This window comes from Ochotona princeps, chromosome 14 (genome assembly GCF_030435755.1).
Source record: "Ochotona princeps isolate mOchPri1 chromosome 14, mOchPri1.hap1, whole genome shotgun sequence".
Lineage (NCBI taxonomy): Eukaryota > Metazoa > Chordata > Mammalia > Lagomorpha > Ochotonidae > Ochotona > Ochotona princeps.
Window position 1 is genome coordinate 31,836,675 of NC_080845.1, and position 14,217 is coordinate 31,850,891.

Sequence of the window (14,217 nt, forward strand, 5' to 3'; positions counted from 1 at the left end):
CTCAGATGGACAGCATATCCAAACGTACATGGAGAATATGATAGTACATGGGAGCCTCTAGAGGACACTTGGTACCATGGCAGAGGATGGAGGACAGAACAAATCACTGACAGCCAATCACTGGCAGTCAAGATCTGGGTAGATGGAGATACTAAGGTGGACCACAGCAGCCAGTGGATTCGGGAGAGATTTCATCGTGATTGGAGTGGCAGGATCGCCAGCAATTCAGGACTGTTGAACTATCACAACCTCTTGAAAAATTCATGGTGTTGTAAATCTCTATTTTCCTTCCTATTGTTGATTTTATATTGTGGCTTTTCATTTAAGAGGGATGTGTGGTAGCTGTGTAATGGAGACTTTCATATCCAGATGTGAGGATGCAGCGCAGTGTGTATCTCTACTTCCAGATCAAAGATGGACCACTAATGAATCTATTAGTTGTATCTTGACAATGGGAGGCTGGACTCTCTGCCATTGTCCATGCCCGCAATGATGAACATGTGATTGTTTATGAAGAGCTATGCTATAGTAATAATATAGGGGAATTTGGTGGGGGGAGGGGTTTTGGGGAAGGGGAAGGGGAAATAGAAAAGAGCAAAAGAAAAAGAAAAAGGAAGGAAGGAAGGGAAGAAAAAGAAAGAAAGAAAAAAGAAAGAAAAAGCAAGCAAGCATGAAAGAAAGGAGACAGACCATCTGGGACTCTAACTGGTGCTCTGACTTGGTTTGTTTGTTTTAATCTTCTCTCCAAACCCTCTGGAACTATACTCTAATCATTCTCAGTGTTGTCTGGGGGGATGGGCAGGTGACCTCCAGACAGGCCTGACAGGCTAAGGTCTGGGCTACACAGTGCCAGGGTTGACCCAGTATGGGAAGGAGAGAGCCAATGCTCTGAGGCTGAATTACAGAATGCACAGGTGCAGGCTATAGCTATCTCAACAGGAACCCACATCTCTTAAGGCTGCTTCAAACCTCAAGATTCACTGATTGGAAATGTCAGACATCTAAGGGTATGAGGGCTACACAATTTGTCTGCCACTCCACCCAACTGACAGACTCTGCTTAGCCCTTACCCCCCAGTTTCTCTTCTAGACCCGGTTTCACAGGCTAACATATGTAAACAGACAGAAAGGACACAATGATACTGATGGGATGGTCTGATACACACAGGCAATGTATCTTTGCAGACCAAGGAGAGCAATGAAACCAGCATGCTGAATCAGCATGATGCATACTGTGTCTGTGGTCTACTCTAGTAGTAGAAGTGAGAGATGAAGTATCTTACTGGCTCTGCCACACTAATCCAGAGCAATGTTCAAGGAAAGCCAGGTTAGGAATTTCCAGTCAAGAGATAATAACTTTCTCTGTATATGTAAGGTTGTCTAGTTCTTTAAAACTATAAAGAAAGTGCTTCACAAAATCATCCTCCAGGATATGAGCCACCTAAGGACAACCATCATGGGAAGAGTGGATCTTGGGCTGAGGAAATCCCCAACAGGCATTGGCTATAAAGCTGGAAAGACTAACCAAGGTGCATGCAGCCATTTCCATTGTTTCCTTGGGTTGCAAAATTGCCCACCCCAGGCCTCCTGTGGGCTGCCTCCTGCCAGAGCTCTACAATCTCTTTGGTGGCTCACTACAACCATCTGCCTAGAACTTGCAGTTGTCTGGGAGAAGAAACAGAGAGCAAACAAAGTGCTGGGGTTAGGAGTCCACTGTCTTGGGGGAGACCCTTACCCTCCAATGCATATTTCATGTCTTGCGCAAAAAGATGCCACATCACTTCTGCGCTGACTTTCCCCACATTCAGCTCCTGAGGAAACCTGATGAAAGGCAAAGTCACAGTCAGAGAACACCACAAGAGCCATTTGGTTTGCTTCATTCCAAGACGAAGGTGCTTAGTTTTTGAAAAATCATACTGAACAGGTCTAGGTTCAATCTGGAGAAAAGGGGCCCAAGGGACAATGGCAGGATAATGGGAGGACACACCACCCCCCGGCAAAGAAAAGTGGGCCCCCTCCAAAAAAAAAAGTGGGAGAGGAAGCCCGTGAGTCAGAAAACTGAGGCCCAAAGGAAAAGGGGTGAAGCTGGAGCACAGGCCTAAACTGTGTAAGCTAGATGAGAAAGGACAGGGCTGTGGTCGTTGAGAAGCCAATTTCAGTGGATGGATGACATACAGACACGTGGTCTCTGGCCTGGAGCTCCCATAGTAGCCACAGGCCCCAAAGCCTCTCACTCAGGGAGGCTGGTTCAGCTGGGCAAGCCCCTACTCCCCCAGTATGTTTCCACACCTGTCTCCAGAAACAGTTTACCCCGACAGATACAAGGGGACAGAAGGACAGACGGACGGACAGGAGGAAGAGGTGGCACTGCAAACATACAGAGATAGGAAAGAGACTGTTAGATGGACGGACCAATTACCAACAAGACAGGGCTAGGCAGCATAATACTTACTGGTTAAGAACAGGCGTGTAGGAGTTCTTATCTTCCTCTATGATGGACACAATGAGTGTGATCAGTTTGGGCCAGAAATCCAGGTTCCGGATGCTGGGGCCTTGTTCCTCTGGAGGGAGCTCCTGCTTCTTGTTCCAAGGGAGACAGAGGAAGAGAAGGAGAGTCATATTAGAACCAGGTGTGTCTCAAATCTTTCTCTTCCTCTAGGCTCTATAAGGACCCTTCAACTCCTAGTCTCTACAAGATTGGTCCTGTTCTGTGACAGGAGATTCTTGGACATGAAAGACCCAACCCTCGAGAATTTCCCTTCCCAGCTCCCAGACACTGCTCTGACAAGCTCGGTCAGCCCAGGAGACCTGCAGGTGCCCACTGTCCTTTCTCAGTTGTTCTGATTAGAGTGACTCACGGCAGCAAGCATGAGTAAACATGAGTCCAGTAAACAGGACTGGTTCTGTGTAGCCCTGCAGGCAACACTCTTCTTCCAGTGGTGTCATTCCCCTGACACCTCCCACCAACCATCACCACCACCCATCCAACAATGTCTTTCCTATCTCTGTATGTTTTTTCTCTCACTCCAAGTCCTGTCCACCACACACACATATCAGTTCTGAAAAGCTGTTTCAAGTTCTGCAGGAGTTTCTCAACAGACTCAGCATGTAGTTAAGCCCAACTTTCAGCACAGCTGGACTCTCCTGATCCCCCTGGGTGTTACGAGGAGGAAGGAATCTATCCAGGGAATGATAGACCCAACTGGATTTAAAAAAAAAAAAAAAGATCTTACTTGGAAGGAGGCAAAGGAACAGAATGGTAAGTCTCAGAAAATAGAGAAGCCACTCTACATTCAGACTCCAGACAGGACAAGGAAGGCCCACCACAGATAGGCTGCAATAGATACTGTCTCCTACAGGGACAAGGGCAAAGGTGGAGCTGCTGAGAGGGACAAGAGGAAAACTTCTCTGTAGGATGCCTCACGTTAGTACAGTCTCCACAATCCTTAATAAGTTGGTATTACCATGCAGTTACTGGAAACCCGGCCAGTGACTATATCCTGTTGAGCCTACCTCCTCAGTATCACTCAAATAACATCCTTTTTTTTCTCTGTCATTACTATGTCACAAGTTCTTATTATTCAAAGAGCCTCTAACTAGCCCTTGATCTTCTTTTGAATTCCTCCTCCACATAGTTGACATGGACCTTTCTATCAGGAAATTCCCTCAATGTCACTTCTCTTCTTAAAGCACTTTGCCTTCAGCAAAGGCCCTCCAGAATATGACTTCTTTCCTTTTGGCCGCAACTATGGCTGAAGCACTGCCACCACGAGTTTAGTGGTTTTATGTAAAAAGGTCCTCTGCTAAGAACTTTACACATGGTGTTCACCTAATAACTCCAGTGAGCAGACCTTATCTTCACCTTTATTATACAGAAGAGGGGACTGAAGGACAACAAGGTTACATCACTCACTCAAGGTCATGTATCTATAAACAGCAGAACCAAGATTTGATTCCAGAGAGCTGAAATTCAAATCCTGATGCCATCACCAAGCTAATTAAACTGCCTACATACAATTCCTTAAATGGGCACATTCATACACAATGTTGTCCACATTCTATTTTCTCTACATGTACCTTCCTTGTATCCAGCCCATTTAACTCTTTCTTCAAAATTCAGGTCAAGCTTCACCTCTTTCAAGAAGTTTTGCCTGATATCCCTAGAGTAATTAAGACACTCTTCCTCTGGGCAAATGAAAGGATGGATGAATGGACCAATGACAGAAGACTACTACATGGGATCTTCAAAAGATTATCAAGGGTATGTTCCAGAGTAAAAACTGATAAATGAGAAAATGAGATTGTTGAGACAGTAAAAGACAGACAGCAAACTACAAAGGCTAAAGAAAGTTCCTGCATGGTTTACAAGCTTTCATTCAAAGTCTAGTTCATTCTCATACTGGAGAATAGAAATCAAATATTCTAATACACATTTGCATAGCTAGAAGACCAAAGCTAAGAGCAGGATTGTCTTAACAACCACAGAAGATCCACAGAACGGTGACAGAAGAGTCCAAAGCACATATCTAAGAAGGAAAACAAAGGGCCTAGAAGCCACAGGGGGGGCGGTTTCATTTACTGCCTCTCAGAATCTGTATCAAATGCTCTTTGTTTTACGGAACTTTTCAAGACCTGACCAAGAGGGACTTATTTCGCCTTGGAATCTCTTCAACCTTATCCCTTGTTCAAGGCCCTTCTAACAGACAACTTTGAAAGTTACATGAAGGAATTTTAAAAAGTTTGTGGAAAACAGAATTTAAAAATGAACTTATTTTGGCAAAAAAGAATTTGGAAATCTATACATAGATTTTCCATAACATACATTTCTGTGAACTTTTTGAAGGACACTTGCATATTTGCTCACAAGACTAGGAAGTCAATGAGGAAAGAGCACTCTGCTTCTTCTTAGCTCTAGCCTAGAATGAACACTCTATACATATTTGTTGGACTGACGGAAATCTATTTTGCAAGTAGATTTTCTTGCAAATATATGGTCAATAAGACAGTCATAAGGCAGACATTATATATCAGAAACTGGGCCAAAAAGGGAAGCCCTGTCTTTGAAAAAAGGAATAAGCAGTGGTGGTAAAAAAAAAAGTACACTATCAAAAGGTTCTGGAAAAGTGTACTAAACTTCTGGGTACTGAGTTGGAATGCCAAAAACAGCAGAAGTATCCTAACCTCACAGGAGGACAGGGTCAGCACTCCTAGTCCCCTGATGAATATACCTAAGACAACCATGTACTGCAGACAGAATGGATCAGAGCGAAGAGTTGCCTGTCCAAGAGCAAGTGGCTCAGAAAGACAGTTACAGATTTCAGAAAAGGCAATCCAGAACATACAGGGGTCAGAACAACTTCAGAGGAGGGTAAGAAATAAAAACTGAGATGGGTGGAGAACTCACCTATTCAACCTGTGAACTGTTAAAATTTGGTTCACTTTTTTCAGCACTAAAGTCAAATGTACTATTGCCATTTCTGTTCAGCTCTGATGTCACATTTTGCTTAAGGGCTCCTTTCTACCCACAAATGACTCCTGGTCTACCCAGTCCATGCTCCACCACTTACCTTCAAGAATATCAAAGACTCTTTCTGAGCTCCTTTCCACTGCTAGACAAGAGCAAAGGAACGCCAAGGCTCCAGAGAGTCACTGACAACTAGTCTATCTGATCCAAGCCTCTTACCAGCTGGTATTGGTGGCTGTACAGGTCATGACAGTTGTTGAAGATATATTCATATGTAGAGTTCAAGCAGGCCTTCACACAATCCCTTACCACCTGGCTGGCTCTTGGAGGGCTCTGCAATTCTTGTACCTGAAAATTAGAGCAGAAATATGAGCTGAGGGTTCTGCTCAGTTAGGTGGGCTAGCCTCTTAGCTCTCCAGGAAACCTACTCTGGACTTCTCTAGCAGTCCCTGGATCTTGACCTAGAATGAAATCAGCAAGGTCACCGATGAGTCTATCCTCCCTGATCTATGGCCTATGTACCCTCTTTCCAAAGTAACCTAAGAACAGCTGAATTGAAACGCAAGATTGAGGTCATGAATCCTGTAGCATCATATTCTGCTCAGTGATCCTCATCCTCCAGTTCCTGTGGTCAAGGCCCAGCCTAGCACAATGCAACCCAGTCCACCCTTTACCTTCATTCTGAAGAAAGTAATGCTGGTCAGCAAATCCACTGTGGATTTTAAGTCCTGAAGTCGCTCAGGGCTCCCAGCCGGGAAATTGTTCTATTGTAGATCAAGCACATGTAAGAAAGGAACGGAAGAATATGAAAAAAATTCCTCGCTCAAAGTAATGAAATCAAAGCTCCCCTGCTGCTGGGATTTTTGCTACTTGCTGAGCTGGGAAAAAAAAAAAGCTGCAGTGTTACAGGTCTCCCTCTTCTTTAGTGACACAGAACCTTGACAAAAGGGGGTTACTATCCTACTGCCCACGGAGCAACATATCCTCCCCTCAACCATATTTCTCATGCAATGGATAAGCATTAGTACAAATGAACACACAGACACACAAACTTTTCTTGAATAAAGATTCTTACACCCAAACAGTGAGTTTTCAAAGATTAAAATCTACCTGTATATCCTGGAATATAAGTGGAGCCATACTACAGACAAACTGAGGCCCGACTCAGTGTCTGGCTCTTCTGTTCTGAAGCCAGTAGATGGCAGAGCTCTGAGCAGAACTGCTTTCAGAAGTTCCTTAAGAATGTTCCATGCACCTAATTGGACTCTTGGCATGAGCTTCCAGAGGAAACAACCATGGAGAGCTGAAGAGAGATGCTCCCCACACTCCAATTTCAAAGTCAGTGGTTTGTATCTGCCAATGACTACTTATATGCCAAATAGAAGATATACAGTAAACTATCCATTATTCATGCAAATGGAGGGCACTGGAGGTACAGTTCATTAAAATCTTACTTCTTTTCAACTTTGAGGCTGCTTTTGTACTCACTTGTGAGTATGTGCCTGCTGTCGGTTCTGGAAATTCACAACATTTTAAGGAAGTAAAAAAGGCATTTTAAAAGATCTAACTCAGGAGAAACTGAGAAACTGCCCTTTTCCTTGTCTTGTCTCATCCCAGGTACCCTTCCCCTCACCCCCTTCCACACCTACTCTATTTATTTCCTTCCTCCAAAGTAGGACTGAACGTAATCTCTGACACAAATGACCTGCCCAAGTCAAATTACTCTCTTCCTCTACCAAGATTTTCATACTTCCCCAGAAAATGAGGAAATTATGGAAAAATACATAAAGGAAATGTAATTGTGTATCTCATTTTAAAAAGGGCATTTCTGAAAGAGATGATTCTCAGGAAATGCCTAATGAGAATGTCATCCAAGTTTGGTGGAGTGGTGAGTGGGATGGAAAGCAAAATGTATGTTCAGATTGAGCTATACTGGCTATTCACATACTGTGTGCTCCCTGGAGTTGCAAGACTCAGACTTTAGTGGCATTATCAACTTGGATGGGTGGGATGGCACAGACCAAACATCCCCATGTCGGATCTTCACAGTCACTGCTGTTCTGAGCTCAATAGCACCTATTATCCCGCTCAGCCATGGCCTCACCTACCCTGTATGTAGAGAGGTCAATCCTCAGTGAGTTGTGGAGCTGGTCCAGAAGTTTCACAAATCTCTCTTTCTGAGGGGGAGAAATGAATAATGGGAATAAGCTGCTTCTGAATCTTCCTGGAGTACAGCAGAGAGAGTAGTGAGTGTAGGAAGGAGAAAACTGATTGGTGACACAACCTACCCTGTCCCTGTCCATGGGAAGGACAAACAATGCAAAAGAAACATGGGACACATAGTGCAGTTCCCTGGCTTAGCACCTCTGTCTCACAGCAGGAAGCCTCATCCTAACCAGGGGAAAGCCAGGTCCCTGAGAGGGGAAATCTCTCTTTCAACACACAGAACCATAGGTCATGACAAGTGCATTTTGATCTCTTTGAGACTGTAACTCATCTTAGATAAAAGGAAACTCTAACGTTCTCCAGTTTGTTCCTGGATTGGAGGTCTTTTGATTTATGTTGGTGTAGCTCATAATAGTAACGTAACTATGATGAAAAGAAGAATCTGGATGATGACGAGGAAGGCATGAAGGGTTCTCTTTAAACCATATCCTACCTAATTTCCCTTCATGTATGATTTTTAATCTATAATTTTAAAAATACATATAATATACTCTCCATGAAGAAGTATGATTAGTTCTGGAGTCAGGTATCAGTACGTTGTTGGCACTGATTCTATAGTTAGATATTAAGTCAATACTTAACGGGATAAGATGATTTAACTGGTTTAATCAATTACACTCAGTTACAGAAACACTCTACAACAATGAAAGTACTTGGTGACAGTAGACAGGGATCAAAGGCTCAGTGGATTAGGGGATTGTTGATAATTTTATCACTAGAAAGGTAACCTTTGTGGTGGGTCAAAACTAGTTCATCCAGTTTGCATTGAATTTAAATCAGATGAAATTCTGAGTGAGGACTGAACTCTCAGGTACTTAACACTAAAAGAGCACACTCCAGATAGAAGAAACATGGGTTCAGGTACCCCTGGCATCCTCACTTAGACACAGGTTCCACATGAACTTACACAATAAATCTGCCACAGAAAGACTGCATGGTTTTAAGAAAGATCTGTTCATGGATCTGAAGAACTGAGCACGATGACTCGATCAAGTTGCTGACCCACAGAGGTTACGCCCTTAGCCCAGTTGGCACTTCCCTCTCTAAACATGAGTTTACAAATTCTCCAGCTCACTTATGTCAAATTAGTCTTGCAGCCTATAAATCCACTTACAAGGAAAAAGATGAAGGTCCATTTAGCAAGGTGGCAACTACCTGAATTCCTACCATACCAATAAACCCCATAGTAAAGAAAAATCAAACCACTGATAACAAACAATTACATATGCTCTTACGTCACACTCACCCCAAAATTGGATGCTGCAAAGCGGTCAGACGCGGAGACATTGGTCGAAGCAGTTGTGTGGGCATAGTAGGCATTGATGTTGGCCAGTAAGGTGCTCATCACTGCCGGCACACCAGGACACATGTACTTAGATGACAAACATGCAAAGTGCCTAAAAAAACACAGCATCTTCAGCATCTAAGACCCTCAGGGCTGGAAGCAAAGGTCAAACAGAAACTCAAAAAGAGGTGGGATGGGCACTGTGGTGTAGTGTGGTAATGCCACCATCTGAGATGCCCACATTCTATATTGCGAGTGCCTAACTGATGTCTTGGCTACTCTGAACTCCCAATCCAGCTTCCTGCTAGTGTGCCTAGGATGATGATCCAAGTATGTGAGTTCTTGTCACCCACCCGGGAGATCTGGTAAGTTCTAAGCCTGATCTAGCTCAGCTCTGGCTACTGCAGAGTGAGTCAGTGGTTGAAAATTCTCTTTCTTCATTTCTGTCTTTGTCTCTGATGGTCTTCCTTACATATAAGTAAATCTCTGAGAAAAATAAAAATGAAAACGAGAAGTTTGTAGACTAAATGAAGCACAACCAGGGTAACCTCTACCATCTGCTTACCTAGGGCTGCTTCCCGTGAACAGCTCTAGGGGAAGGCTCACCCAAGATAAGCCACTCCACTTCTCAAAGAAGTCAGAATTCCTGGTATACGGATATCATCAACTCCCTGTAGTTTAGTGTCCTCTCTGATCATAGACAAGTCTGAGTTGGCTTGTCTGGTTACACACATACACGTGAGCACACATGCCCTGCATACTCAGGCCTGACCAGTCTGTCCTTATATTCCCTCCATGTTCACCTCCTTCCCTACCCCTGAACTCTGGGATATACAGAAAAATGCCTTCTTCCTGAGTTACTAACACAGTCCCTTCCTACATATATCTTCTTTGTCTTGGGGGCATAGATCTATACCCAGTACAGAGAAGAAAGTAAGGAAGCATGGCTTATGACCCCACAAAGACCTGCCCATCACATCAATGTGCCCCAAAGACAAGTAGCCCCTCTCCAGAGTCCCAAGGGAGCCTCACGTCATGGCCTGATATATGGATTCGATGCCATAGCGCATGGCAAATTCATCCACAATTTCCTGGGCTGTCTCATCGAAGTACACCTTCCAGGCATCATCCCCTCGAGCCTCTGGAATCCGGACTCCTCCACTGCCCTGGATATCTGTGAGATGATGGAAAAGGTTCTGCAAGGAGACAGGGCAGAGGGAGGAAAGGATTAAACACACCTTCACACTAAAACAAAACCTGGTGGTGGGAAAGCTGAGGACACAAAGCAGGATTTGGGAGAAACTGTGTGTCCTTCCAGTTGCTGCTCAGCTCCTTCTGTGGCCTCAGTGAAAGAGAATGGAGTCTGGGCTCAGTCACTTGGGTGGTCCAGGGTAGCACAATGAGCCCAGCATCAAAAACTAACAGATCTTGAACCATCTGCTAACCTTCCTGATGGTCAAGGGCCCATTCCCTGGTTTCAAGCCCCCCCGCCTACCAAACGCCAGCTTACCTCATGGAGACATGTGTACTGCACATGGTACGGGGCCACCTTCTCCTCCCCTTTGATCTCCACACTGATCTGCAGTCGGATAGCCCCTGAGACAGCTGACTTGTCTGTTCTCTTCTCTAGGAAGGAAAGAAAATGACAATTGACACCACTGCAATTACAGAGGGCAGAGACAGCCCCATCTTAACTAGACCCAAGGTGGCACTGACCCAAGGGTGGACTTAACAAAGTGCAGTCACTCCAGAGACCACACACATCCCTGAACTGACTGGGTGAGGTATATGAGCAGCTGGGGGCAAAAGGCATGAGGAGGAGTATGAAGATTAAAGGGGCTAGAGTTAGTGCCAGATGCTGTCAGTCCTCCATCCCTCACCCCTACCAATGGTTACTTCTGTAGGCAGGACGGGTAATCAGATACATGTTTCAGGGATTGGCAGTTCTGCTAAATGGTCATCTTCCCAGATGTCTCTTTATGCTCTCCCTTCCTAGCAACTTTGTCTGGTTGTTTCCTCACCCAAGTTGTACCAGACATCCATCTCGCCACTCAGGGTCCGAACTTCAATGATGGTTTGGCCAAGGAAATCGTCGGACTCTCGCTTGAGCCTCTGCTTTACTCTGGACTTGATGTCATCGTCCTCATCCCACACACGCACCTTAATGCGGTCAGAGGAATTGTGGCACTCACTGCAAGAGAAGTTGGAGAGCTCTGTTAGGGACAGAATGAGCAGAGTCCATTCCTATGACATCCAGTCCCCTCCCTCAGAGTTCCATCCGCTATCCTTGAGGCTGTGGAAGAGGAGCAAGGGTCAGAGCGCAGTGGCACTAAAGGCCTGAGTGAGCCAGGCTATCTTATCAGTCCTTACCCTTGGAAGATCTACACAGCATTATCTAGTCATTTGACCATGACTAGAGAAGGGAGGAGAAAGAGTAATTAGGGTCAATTTTCACTTCTTGGCTATTATTTACTTTTTAAAGATTCATTTGTCTTTATTTGAAAAGCAGAGCCACACAGAGAGAAAGAGAGACACAGAGAAATCTTCCATCTGTTGGTTCACTCTCCAAATGGCTACATACACTGGAGCTGAGCTGGTCCAAAGCCAAGAGCCAGGAGCTTTCTTTAATTCTCCCACATGGGTGCAGGGGCCCAAGGGCTCCGGACTTTCTCTACTGCCTTTTCAGGCCATTAGCAGGGAGCTGGATCAGAAGCAGAGCTGCTGTGACTTGAACCAATGTCGATAAGGAATGTTGATGCTGTCGGCTGAGGCTTAGCGCACTATGCCACAGCACCAACCCCTCAATTTTGACTTTTTTTCCTTTGTTAAAGATCTTTTATTTGAAAGACAAAGAGAGGGGGGAGAGGGAGGAAAGGAGAGAGAGAGAGAGACAGACAGAGACAGAAAAGTCTTCCATCTGCTGGTTCATTCCCCAAGTGGCTGCAATGGCAAGAGCCAAGATGATCTGAAGCTGGGATCAGAAGAAGCCAGGAGCTTCCTCCGGGTCTCCCTCGTGCATGCTGGGGCCCAAGCACAGGGCCATCTCTGCTGTCTTCTTAGGCCATTAACAGGAAGTTTGGTTGGAAACAGAGCTACCAGGACTTAAACCAGTGTCCCTTTGAGATGCCAGCATCACAGGGTGAGGATTACCTTGCTACACCACTACCTTGGCCTCCAATTTGACTTTTTATGCAGCTAGCAACACCAACAGGAAAATAGCTAGATATGCCACAAGCTCTAAGAAGTGGAGTCTGAGATATGAAATCAGTAAAGGAGTTTACTACCATGGTAGGTGCGTCTTGCCACCTCTGCTTAGTTTTCTAACTTCTCCATCATCAGGTGGTGGAGGTGGTGGTGGTGGTGGCCGAGGTGCCTGCAGAGGGCTTGAGGGCCGGAGCAGCCCCTGTGGAGACCGGGGTGCACAGAAAGTGGGATGGCACCAGGGCTCTAAGCTGAGGTGCCATGGCTGTGGGCAGGGCTCAGATGCAGGCCCCGGAGAATCGTTGAGGTGTTGGGTCCCGGACCTTGTCCTCCCTGCTGTGCCCAGTGCCCTCCAGACAGCGACGCCACAAGCCAATGTGGGCATGGCTCCAGCAGAATGAAGGGTTTAGGGGTAGAGTACTTGGCAGACCGAAAAGGAGTCCAGCTCCTTGGACTGTTGAATCTAACTTCTCCATCAGCTATCTGTGCTTGGTGAACTTCTATCACCCCCGCCGTCCCCCTGGATTGCTACCCCCTTTCAATATTTTCTTTGGAGAAGCAAGTTTTCCCAGGCATTTCTTTCATTCTATCCTCCCTAAAAGTTCTTCTCTGGGCCCTGCGATCTTACCCTCAAGTTATACTTACCAGAATCTGCTGCTCCTTTTCCTATGTCCTCATAACTACTGCTCTACAGAAAGATAATACACAACAAGGTTCCTGAAGTGAAGGGACAATCTTATGGCTGTGTCTTGTATTGGAATAGGAAGTTAATAAATTATTTACTAAAACTGGCAGGGGGGTGGGAAAAGAGGAAATGAAAACACAGCCAGCTCACTTAAATTTAAGCATAAGGGAGGGAGACTCGCAAGATGGCCGACATAGGAGGAAGACTGTGAGAGAGCTCACAGACAGAGAGGGCTAGAACGCGACAAAAGCGTAAGTGGAGCAGCATAGAACTACAGGGAGAAGAACGTGAAGTTCCCTGGACAGTGTGGAGCCAAAAAAATCCACACAACTCGGAAGAGCAACCAGGGAAAAACAAAGCAAAGGACAGGGAAGACGACTTTCCGCTCCTGACCTGCTGAGTCACCTCTGAGTGCCGCCGAACCCACCCAAAGACCGACCTGAAGACGCTGTGGCTGTGAGGACCGGAGGTGATTGGGACCCGCTGGCATCTGCTCACCCTGGTCACCAGGACTCGCCAGGACCTGCCCCGCTGCGGACACCAGGACCCTGAATCACCGGGACCCGCCGGCATCTGCCCACCCTGGTCGCCAACCCCCGGGACCTGCACCAGCCGCAGCCTCCAGGCTCCATCGCGACCCGCGCGGAGACCAGCAACGGACGCAGCAGTCGGGAGACGCACTGGCGGCCAGGATTCCCACCAGAGGAAGAGGCAGACTGCAAGAACCTGAGGTTTGAGTGAGTTGGGTGGGGACAGTGGTGGGTTGGAGGCTTCGGGAGTTGGCCCCCCAGGGGCACGGACAGAGCCTGAACACAATTGGCCTCCCCGCCCCTCCCCCCCCCAGGCTCCAGCCTCTAGAGACACAGGGCGAGTGCCTTGAGACTGCCAAAACTGTGTCTGGGAGAAAGGCAAAAGGCACACTGGATACTCCCCTGTGCCTTTGCGGTGTGGCACTCAGCTGGGCGGTGCTATCCCACAGGAACCCAAGCACGCCTCTGGGCTGGGCAGTTCCCTGCTAGCGCAGGGGCGGTCGGTCCCCTGCAAGTGCTGGGGTGGGCGGACCTGCGCAGGAGGCGTTTCCAGAGAGCACCTGGAACACGCCCTATAGTCCCTTGCTCCGAGCCCTGTGATCCAGTAAACAGGGTGCGCGCACAGAGAGTGCCTTCACTCCCCCACGCCCTGTGGTAGCATACCTGTAGGGGACGAGCTGAGAGTGCGCTTTGAATCCTCTGGGCCCTGGAAGAGGCGCCCTGAGGTCCAGTGTTCTGGAGACGCACCAAAAGTGCCTTGAAAATTCCCACACCCTGCTACTCCACGCCTGCAGACTCCGATCTCTACAGGATAGTGCTTGGAGACC

General features: G+C 46.5%; 1 protein-coding gene across 9 annotated transcripts in view; it reads right to left on the reverse strand.

Moving 5' to 3' along the window:
- Positions 1–14,217, reverse strand: part of UNC13B (unc-13 homolog B) — a 213,076-nt gene that overhangs the window by 11,619 nt on the left and 187,240 nt on the right. For 5 of the 9 annotated variants that reach the window (XM_058672174.1, XM_058672171.1, XM_058672172.1 and 2 more), the window contains 9 exons: positions 10,996–11,165; positions 10,485–10,600; positions 10,007–10,170; positions 8,936–9,086; positions 7,572–7,640; positions 6,138–6,227; positions 5,683–5,811; positions 2,452–2,579; positions 1,735–1,820 (listed from right to left, as the gene is read on the reverse strand). In XM_058672174.1, the coding sequence (XP_058528157.1) occupies positions 1,735–1,820; positions 2,452–2,579; positions 5,683–5,811; positions 6,138–6,227; positions 7,572–7,640; positions 8,936–9,086; positions 10,007–10,170; positions 10,485–10,600; positions 10,996–11,165 (1,103 nt within the window). The remainder of the gene's footprint in view (positions 1–1,734; positions 1,821–2,451; positions 2,580–5,682; positions 5,812–6,137; positions 6,228–7,571; positions 7,641–8,935; positions 9,087–10,006; positions 10,171–10,484; positions 10,601–10,995; positions 11,166–14,217) is intronic. The other 4 variants (XM_058672175.1, XM_058672173.1, XM_058672178.1 and 1 more) reach the window with 1 other exon arrangement.